The sequence below is a fragment of the Hippocampus comes genome, unplaced genomic scaffold, assembly GCF_001891065.2.
Source record: "Hippocampus comes isolate QL1 unplaced genomic scaffold, H_comes_QL1_v1.1 scaffold74, whole genome shotgun sequence".
Lineage (NCBI taxonomy): Eukaryota > Metazoa > Chordata > Actinopteri > Syngnathiformes > Syngnathidae > Hippocampus > Hippocampus comes.
The window spans coordinates 433,024-442,400 of record NW_017804812.1 but is presented as its reverse complement, the minus strand read 5'-3'; the positions used below and the strand labels follow the sequence as shown (position 1 = coordinate 442,400).

The 9,377-nt window shown below is 44.9% G+C and overlaps 2 protein-coding genes across 5 annotated transcripts in view; both read left to right on the top strand.

The window, feature by feature from the left end:
* Positions 1-131: 131 nt before the first annotated feature.
* mfsd13a (major facilitator superfamily domain containing 13A) lies at positions 132-4,270 on the top strand. The gene is made up of 9 exons (XM_019864754.1): positions 132-373; positions 1,049-1,281; positions 1,343-1,422; positions 1,575-2,024; positions 2,108-2,228; positions 2,608-2,704; positions 2,785-2,956; positions 3,219-3,412; positions 3,955-4,270. The coding sequence occupies exons 2-9, from the start codon at positions 1,105-1,107 to the stop codon at positions 4,194-4,196; spliced, it is 1,533 nt and encodes a 510-aa protein (XP_019720313.1). The 5' UTR covers positions 132-373; positions 1,049-1,104; the 3' UTR covers positions 4,197-4,270.
* Positions 4,271-4,776: 506 nt separating this feature from the next.
* arhgap27 (Rho GTPase activating protein 27) overlaps positions 4,777-9,377 on the top strand; it is a 12,080-nt gene continuing 7,479 nt past the window's right edge. For 3 of the 4 annotated variants that reach the window (XM_019864714.1, XM_019864724.1, XM_019864704.1), the window contains exons 1-2: positions 4,777-5,167; positions 5,798-6,199. In XM_019864714.1, the coding sequence (XP_019720273.1) occupies positions 5,843-6,199 (357 nt within the window). In that variant the 5' untranslated portion in view covers positions 4,777-5,167; positions 5,798-5,842. Of the gene's footprint in view, positions 5,168-5,797; positions 6,200-9,377 lie in introns of those variants that run through there. The other variant, XM_019864732.1, reaches the window with a different exon arrangement.

The window sequence follows — 9,377 nt, the reverse complement described above, 5'->3', positions numbered from 1 at the left end:
CGTTTGCGTCTGTTGACTGCAAAGACAATTAAATGGAGTGAAAGGGGAAGCTGGTATTTAAATATATTTGTCGTATTTCCATCACAGGACTGTTTCTTCGTGGCATGGATAAATGAAAAATCTCCAGTTCAACGCCACTGCCACTCGGGGACGCTGTCTCTTCCATCACCACGTCCGAACCATCTCCTCTACGTTACTCGTAAAATCGACCGCCGTCGTCCCGGCTACGAGACGCCCAGTTGCGGTTGACATGACGTGGACACCCGGCCGAGAAATCGACACGACGGCTTTCCGCAAAGGGGCCGGGGAGCGTCGAAGATAGCCTCCCCATGAGCTCAGTTCATTTAGTGGACTCCGTTACCGTCTCCAAGTCGTATGTATCTTTTATTTTATTTTTCACAAAATGTTTTTACCCGCTTCCCCTTTTTCCAGCTAGGGTGCTAACACGTAACCATGGCTAACTACCGCTAACTTAGCTTTAGCCTCGGACGTACTTTGCCCCCTTAAATCGACCATGGTTGGTTTCTTGTTATTAAATAGACTCAATCGACGTGGAAACTCTTAAAGTCGCCAAAGGGCTTGTGGTTTTATGTCTTGTTGGTGAACTGGGATCAGTTTGTGTCACTCATCTTCCTAGTTTTCACTTCGAATCTCAGCCGCTTCCTTTTTGAAAAAAAAAATGCTCAACAGGTGTTCTAAAGTTTTTAGGTTTGTTTTTTCAAGCAGGAAAATAATAGAACTTGTGTACAATTGTCCTCATCGAGGCACAAATTGTTAATTTGGAGGCGAAGGGTGTATGACAAATGAAATTTGACTGTATATTGGCAAGCGACAGCACAGGACTAACTTGCAACTTCCCCTTTAAAGAAAGATCTTTAAAATCAGAATTTAGATTTTGTTAAAGCAGACATTTTTCCAAAATGTATTTTTAGCCCAAATTTCTCAGCTCTCATAAATACGGAGCAAACGAATACTCCTGTTTGTAAAATAACAACTAATTTGAATGGCAAACTAGCTGCGCTAAAAATAATCCTCTCTTGCATTGCAGGCTATGAGGAGGCGGTGACCAGCTGGGGCTTGAGTGACGGAGGGCAGAAGGGAAGAATGGGCCGGAGCACAGCGGCCTGCTGTCATGGCGTTGGCGTCGTCATTCCCACGGCAGTGCTCTATGGCTCCTTGGCCCTCTTCACGTCCACCCTTCACAATGTTTTCCTGCTCTACTACGTGGACACCTTTGTGTCCGTCTACAAGATCGACAAAGTCTCCTTTTGGCTGGGAGAGGTGAGCAAGACATTAGTTGGCATCCTGTGTTTTTGCGTTCTGAGAACATGTGTCATTCCAGACGGTGTTCCTGCTGTGGAACAGTTTCAACGATCCTCTCTTCGGCTGGCTGAGCGATCGCAGCTTCCTCAGCTCTCCTCAGTGAGTGTCTGTACTCCTCCTTTCACCTCCTCTCTTGCTTTGTGCATGGAAGCTATTGACAGCTGTGCACAGGGTTTGGAGAGTTACCAAGTTGATGCAGGTAATGTAAGTATATAAGTGTAAAGCTGAGTCATTCATTTGCTGCGGCGCAGGAATGGCGACCAGTTGACATCTCCAGAGGTGGTCCTGAAGCGACTCCGTGCGCTCTCGTCCAGTGGGCCGCTCTTTGCCTTGTCCTTCTTGGCCTTCTGGGTGGCGTGGGCCCGGCCGGGCCTGCAGTTCCTGCTTTGCCTGTGTCTCTACGACGGTTTCCTGACCATGGTGGACCTCCACCACAGCGCCCTCATGGCCGACCTGGCAGTGTCGGCCACCGACCGCACGCGCCTCAATTTCCACTGCTCGGTGTTCAGCGCCCTGGGCTCCTTCTCCGTCTTTCTGTCCTATTCCTTCTGGGACAAGGAGGACTTCTACGCCTTTCGCCTGTTCTGCGTGACTCTCGCCGCCTTCTCCACCTTGGGCTTCTTCCTCGTCTCCCGGTTGCTACAGCGACGCTTTCAAAAGGAAGTTCGTCCCATGTTGGATGAAGCCCATGCGCTCAAAGAGTATGCTCTCTTTAATTTACAAAAAAAAAAAAAAAACTTGCAATGCATGTCTTACATTACTCTTATCCTCATGCATTGTACAGGCTCAGTGTTGGCCACGCCCCCTTCACCTCACCAGGGCAACCCGTCACTGTCTGGGAGTACCTCAAGCAACTCTCCAGACACAGGAACTTCATGTGGTTTGTCTCCATGAACCTCCTCCAGGTGAATGCCCATCAGCATGTTTAAATATGTCGCAAAAATACAGCTAACTCGGCTTTTGAAAAGGCTTAACATCATGAAGAGGGAACACAACTACATTTGCAGAGCAATACTGTCACCTAGTATCGGAATTAAGTTCTGTGTTGTGTGGTGTGACGTGAGTGCCTGCTTGGTAAAATTGATTTGTGTATTTATTACATTCATTAAATACATTTTGTCTTACCAATTTTAGCGGGGGGAAACAGCTAAATGAATGCAACAATTATTTGGACTCTTGCCGCTCTGAATGCTCACTGAGATGATGTTTTGTGAAAGTTTGTCTTTTGGAGACACCATGGTAGCATTAAAATGTGTTTTTCTGTGTGTGTTGCGTTGAGTGCAGGTGTTTCACTGCCACTTCAACAACAACTTCTTCCCTCTCTTCCTGGAGCACCTGCTGTCAGACAACATCTCCGCCTCCACGGGCCCCATCCTCCTCGGTAAAAAAAAAAAAAAAAAAAAGTCACTGTTAGCGTTACGCGAATGTGAAGACGATGTTGTGCATTTGCTATTTGTGCAGGTATCTCATATGTGGCGCCGCACCTGAACAACTTGTACTTCCTGACGCTGTGCCAGCGCCACGGCGTCTACCAGGTCATCCGCTGGCTCTTCCTACTCAAACTGGGACTGAGCGTTGCCATGCTGCTGGCCGGCGCCGACCGCGTCTATTTGCTTTGCATCTTCATTGCAAGGTGCGCCCTGTTTACTGACTGTATGAGTCTTTCAGACCTACGCTCGACCCATTCACTTCATAATACCAAATGAAATATGTGTATCTGAAAATGTGCACAAAATGGCAGTTCGCTGTAGGCCTACACTTGAATCACGTTGATTGTTTTATTTTAAATCCATTGTGCATCACGGGTTTTGGCCCATAAAATGGAGGCTTTATATTTTCCTAACATGACTTTGTCAGACAATTGAAGGCCTTTTTTGTCTCGCCCCTCCCGCCAGCAACCGAGTGTTCACGGAGGGAACCTGCAAGCTGCTGAAGCTGGTCATTTCCGACCTGGTGGACGAGGACTTCGTGGTCAACCGGCGGCAGCAGGCGGCGTCGGCGCTGCTCTTCGGCATGGTCGCCCTGGTCACGAAGCCCGGGCAGACGTTGGCACCGCTCATTGGCACCTGGCTGCTGTGCGCCTACACGGGTATGGGACGTGAACGAGGGCTGGGCGAGTCAGCCCTTGCCGCAATTAAGTCATGAAATGAATTTAGATGATTTAGTTATCGATCAATGAGAGGTGCCAGTCAGTGTGGCAGCCGTTTACGGGTTATACTTGTCACACTTTATTTGAATTAAGTGTTGTTTTTGCACTGTGCTAATCTGAATCAGAAAATATTTACTGTTGAGAGGCTGCACATCTAACTGAAACTATATATTGAGTTGACTTGATAAACCGAAAACTAATATCCATACGCACATGACCTTTAAAAGTAAAGGGCTTCAGCAATCACGCCGATTACTACATTCAGTGCTTTGACGCCATCTAGTGGCTTCATAAAGAAAAAGAATGGAAAATTCAAAATGAATTAAAAATTGCTTAGAACGTTATCAGTTGCTTTGTCAAGAAAAAAAATCAGTTAAAATTAGAAATTAGATTTTAGTCTTTATTTTTGTGGGGAAAAGCTGTACTAACCACGCTCAGCATTCTGTAATAGTCCAGATTCCTGACAGCGTTGCACTCCACAGGATATGATATTTTCCAAAGGGAACCGGCGGAGGACTCGGCTGTGGATGTATTGTCAAACGCAGGGTCGCCTCCGCTGCGTCTGGGCTGCTTCCACATGCTGGTGTTTGTGCCCATCACCTGCGCCCTGCTCCAACTGGCCGCCTGGTCGCGCTTCACGCTGCACGGGCGCAAGCTGCAGAGCATCAAGAGCACCAGGCAGGGTGCGCAACATGGCGGCATGGTGGACGTAAAAGCCATTTGAAATGGATGGAGCCGAGCTGCACGCAGACACTTTTATTTTTGGTTGTCTTTGGAGGCTTTGACATGGGGGGGAAACAGTAGACGACAAGTTGTTGCACCCCAGCCTTTGTGCGCAAGGATTGAAGGGAAAACAGCACAATGACTGATCCGCTCTTTGGGGTACAACCTAAAGTCATCTTTTAAATAAATGACACCTGCGTTATTTTTTTAACAGAGTATTAAATATATTTATACTGTAACAGGTGACTGCAGAATCAAGAGGACCAATACAGAATTACTGCCAAACTTTTGTGAACAGTCGCATGGTTTTCATATCAGGGGAAGAATACAAATCTTTGTATTTGAATTTATTTTGTCTTTAAAGAGTACTGCATGGAAGTTGAAGTAAGTAGATGGAAGAGTAATTGTTTACATACCTCGATGAAGTGAGTGAACAGATACTTTTGATTTTTTTTTTTTTTTTTTTTTTTGCACAAAACTGCCATTTTATCTTGTGATCCTGTAGACCAGATAAGCGCGCACTGCCGCTTAAACAGTTCGACTTGACTCTGAGTGATTGGTTTTTTGCCATTTTACAAGTATGTGCCATAACCAAAAACAATAAAATGCCACGGCCAAAAGTCGAGTAGTGACAAGCGCGTTATTTTGCTTCGCGTGGGATTCGTCATCCGACAACAAAGGAAGAAGCACGTGACAGTTAACGCAAAAAGAAATAGAACACAGTCTTTTTTCTTTCCGATCACAGACCGTATGATGGCACGTGATGTTCACCTTGATGTGTTACCAAAAAAAAAAACCGCGGCCGGGCAAAGAGGCTTGTTTTACAGCCAAATCGGGAAGTGTCATCTCTTACTTCCCACTTCTCTAGTTATAATTGAAGTGCTGTGGGACAGAAGACAAGCAGATTAGCACCCATTCTAAAGAATCTGAGAATGAATATTGTTTTGAATAGAACACTATTTGTCCTTGTAGGTGAGTGCCGATTTTTGCTAGCAAGTTAATAGCGGAGTTAGGCTACTTGAACTCGGTGGTTCAAATTTTGAACGTTTGAATGAGACTCGTTTGCATTTCGTCTAAACTTTTAATGTTTAAAATGTCTCTTGGAAACGAGGCGAAACGTGTTTCTTGTTGATTTGATAACATAAACAGAAGTCTTTTTTTGTTGTTGTAGTGCTCGAGCAGTGGTTCGGGATGTTTTCGGCAACCAGTTACTACCAAAAATATAAAGCTTTATAACTCCTGTACCACCATAATGACAACGTTAAAATACAGCGTGGTTGTCGACTTATGTGTCAAACTCAAGGCCCGGGGGCCATCTCTGGCCTGCTGCATCATTTGATGTTGCCCGGGGAAGAAAATTGTGTACATTGATTTTATGTTTCTTGCTAAAATACACAAATTGCAAATTGACTTCACTTTTAGTAATGTCTATCTTCTGACATTTTACTTTTCAATTCCCCTTTTAAAATAAATTTGGGTTCAGTGGCCCACAAAAAAAATGAGTTTGACACGCCTGGTAGTCTTTATCAAGCATAAGGCAGATTTTTTTCAACCCTAAAAGCCGTGATATACATCACCTTTTCTTATACATTTTATCCTCAGCTTCCTGATCCTGATGCCATTTCCATAACAACAACTCACCAAAACATGGAGCAGATGACAGTCCAGCATGAGTTTGAGCACGAAACACATGACGGTCGCCTTGTGTCCATCACGCCCGACGAAACCTACTTGCTCCTCACCAGGACAAATGAACACCGCTGGTATGTCCGCACCAAACAAGAAGACACTGAGCCAATCTACATTCCGGCCCAATATGTGCGGAATGCTCAAGGTGATTCCTGCCAGTTCTCCACGTTTGGGGTATGTGACGCCAAACCTGAGGTGACCCCCGAAAGACTCGCACATGAGGGAGGGGACGTACCTCACGGCAAAGTGGAGATGACTATCAGAACGGATGAGGAGAATCTGTCGCCCACTTGCGACATCATTGCAACACAAAAGGTAGGACCACGGCATTACTGTATCAGGACGCTTTACATAATTTAAAAGTACACAAGACACACATTACGTCAAAGGCTGTATGACCTTCTACTGTAATTTATAGTACCATCACGAGTCATGATTTACAAATTCAGCTATTCACAAATTTGGGGGAAATGATCCTGTGTTATTTTACCAAAAATTCACCCATTAGCTTTTTTTTTTTTTGCTCTATCTAAATGCCCCAAGCGGCCACATGGTGGCGCCAAATCCATGTTGACGTAGGAAAATACAGTCACGGCGGGCACCTCAATGGTTGTGCTGTCTGTCCAAAGAAATATGTTAAGATGTTATAAGATGAGTTTAAAATGATAATTTGTAACAATTTTACATTTGGAAAACTTTACAACCTAACTGTACACTATTTAGTAGTAGTACTACTTAGCAGTATATGTGTGTGTGTATGTTTGTACATTATGTCATTGCTTCTTCTAAAATGAAAACGACACTTTAATTTTGCAATTTTCACCAATGAACCGTGAATATTTTGTCCATAAGGAACGTAATTATTTTTTAATGTACGACTGACACCTTTAAAAATGCATTTTGCCACTTGCTGTTGACAGAAAATGACATTACAAGAATTCAGGGCTCAGGTAATGACCAATCCGAACTTCATTCGAAGTGTGATTGGTTGGCATCTATTCTTTCTCCTCCGTGAAGAACTTTCGAGTGCAATTTTTCTTGTTAAACTCTTTGGGCGTGCGGGATTAGTAGCGTTGCCATTAATTTCGATTGGAAAGGAAGATTCTATTTGAATGAAATGGAGTGGTGAGTTGCGAGTTTAGGGATGTGATTGAGGAGATGTTTGTGCAGCCAGCTCATCAGCATGTGAATAAGGTGGAGGAAGTGGAGGAGGAGGAGCTTCTCAGGCATGAACACCGGCTGATTTGAGTCTTCCCCCCTCCTCCCCCACTTCATTGAGAGTTTGAATTCGCTCTGCATCAGGTTTACAGGGTATTCCACCCTTTCGTTTTTGGGAAGTTGTCTTCGTCATGGCCAGGGGAACTTAAAACGACGACCGAGTCGGTGTGTCAGTGTGACAGGTGAGAAACAGGTCTAGTGGCCTGGCTGGCTGGCAGGCAGGAAGGAGTTAAAGTAGTCAACCGCCACGCCCAACCTAAACTGCAGCTTCCCGAACGTGCACCCCGTCCTCCTCTTCTATCCGCTCCTGCTCCCAGGAATATGCTGGTGCCACCGTGAACAGTCTTGTGAACTGGATGGCACCTGTTTGAACGGCAGGTGAGTGCATACGCACCCGTTTCCGGGGGGGGGAAAGGTGACGTCAAGGCGCCAGGTGACTTGTTGTTCAGCTTCTTCGTGTCTGTGTGTGTGCACATTTGTTTTCAGGCTCACAGTTTGACTTGAGTCTGTTTGTGAATGAATGAGCCCCTCACTGTCAACATGCCAAGCATGTTACACCCCCTCCCACCCTTACAATGGGGGTGGGGGTGGGAGGGGGGCGTTTGCATGGTAATGTCAGGAGAGAGCGAAAAGGAAGGGGAGAGATTATGCGTGCGTGCGTGCGAGCAAATGGCAATCCAGAAAGCCCAAATTCACTTTCCAATCTTTGGTGCCCACCGTGCATTCTTGGATATGGATTTTTTTTTGGTTTTTGAGTAAATTGTGCATAAAATACCGAAACATTGAGGATGCCAAAGTAAATTCACCCCTTCAGGTTATCACTCTGAAATTTCTCCCAAAAGACCGGCATCCCTCACTTTTTTGTGAGTGCTTTTATCACATTATTTTTAAGGAAAAAAAATAATTGGAAATTGTACCCAAGATTGCCCCCAAAAAAACATGGTGCCGAGCACTATGATGTCATTTTCTGTCGACAGCAAGTGGCAGTACAAGCCAAAATGGCCGCCCCCTTAGACGGATAAATACGAGTGGATTTTTCTGCCTAATTCATATTCCACAACTGCAATATTAATCATAGCACCAAGTTTTTAACTAGTGAGGCTGCCTAGAGCATAGTATTGTAAGAAAAATCATTTGATTTCCCCTTGAAGTATCATTTTGATGGTTCCCTACAATAGTACTTATTTTCCCATTATTAAGTAAATAAAAAAAAAAAAAAGATTTGTTTCTGACAAGATGATGGACAGCTCACCTGACAACTTCACATTAGCTACACCAAACAGCTGCTGCACTGCATCATACCAAAGAGCCTTGCCTAATATTTTGACCCCTCGCAACGCACCTGACCGCGACAGAAAAGAAGAGACCGGTCCATGGTGCATTTTAGCTGCCAATCAAAACGGAGCTCTTGTCGGGTGTACCTAATTTAGCGTTCCTGGTGAGGCGAGCACGCCGTGCTTGAAACATTGCATGCCGATAAACTGCTCTAACAGGTCGTGGCGGAGATTCCCGCCCTTCACACCTCCCCACTCGCTCACCCTTTCTGTCTTATTAAAACACGCACGCACTCACTTGTCGCTGTGCCCACGCTCGTTTTATCTCGTCGACGGGGTAGCAGATTCCCTTACGGATACGGCCGAGCAATAGGAGCAGGAATGACGACTAGTTCAAAGATTTTTAGCCCGCTGTGTTGTTTAAATATGTCGCTCGGAGCAAAATAGCTAATATGCTTTGGATAGTTTTCCTGTTATGTAAGTGACTTATCGGTCCACTTCAAAAGTCACCCGGCATTGATAATTTCATCATCGCACCAAGGAAATGTCACTCGGAATGTTTCCTAGAGTGTTTAGCAAATTGCACCCACTTGAAGAGGGCTCGTGTTGTGCAAATATGTGCGTAACGTGGGTGTTTTTTTGTTTTTTTTTTCTGCAAACAAATTGTTTTATTTTGTATTTAAATGGCAGTTACTTTTTGGTGGAACTTGAGAAAAGGAAGGCAGTTTTGGGTGGAATATTTTCTGTCATGGGGGATTTGCAGTCAGGAAGTCCTATCAATTTAGTGCAGGAAGTCCAAGTTTATCACATGAGGCGTTTCCCCCCCACCCCCCACCTTTGTGCCATTAGTTTGACTTTTGGAAAATGTTTTCATGTGACTTTACTGTAGTCGCACACTCACACACTTGCTATTCACATGGAACATCTATGCCGTTTTGATGGATTCTGGGTCATGAGAAGTGTGATGTGAGTGGAAAGTTGGTTCGGGGTGGTGGTGGGGG

What these genes read in the sequence shown, in the direction of transcription:
- mfsd13a (XM_019864754.1), top strand. Translation starts at nt 1,105, where the DNA reads ATGGGCCGGAGCACAGCGGCCTGCTGTCATGGCGTTGGCGTCGTCATT. An exon ending in CACGGGCCCCATCCTCCTCG is followed by an intron (nt 2,705 to 2,784) that starts GTAAAAAAAAAA and finishes CTATTTGTGCAG; the next exon opens with GTATCTCATATGTGGCGCCG. An exon ending in CTTTGCATCTTCATTGCAAG is followed by an intron (nt 2,957 to 3,218) that starts GTGCGCCCTGTT and finishes CCCTCCCGCCAG; the next exon opens with CAACCGAGTGTTCACGGAGG.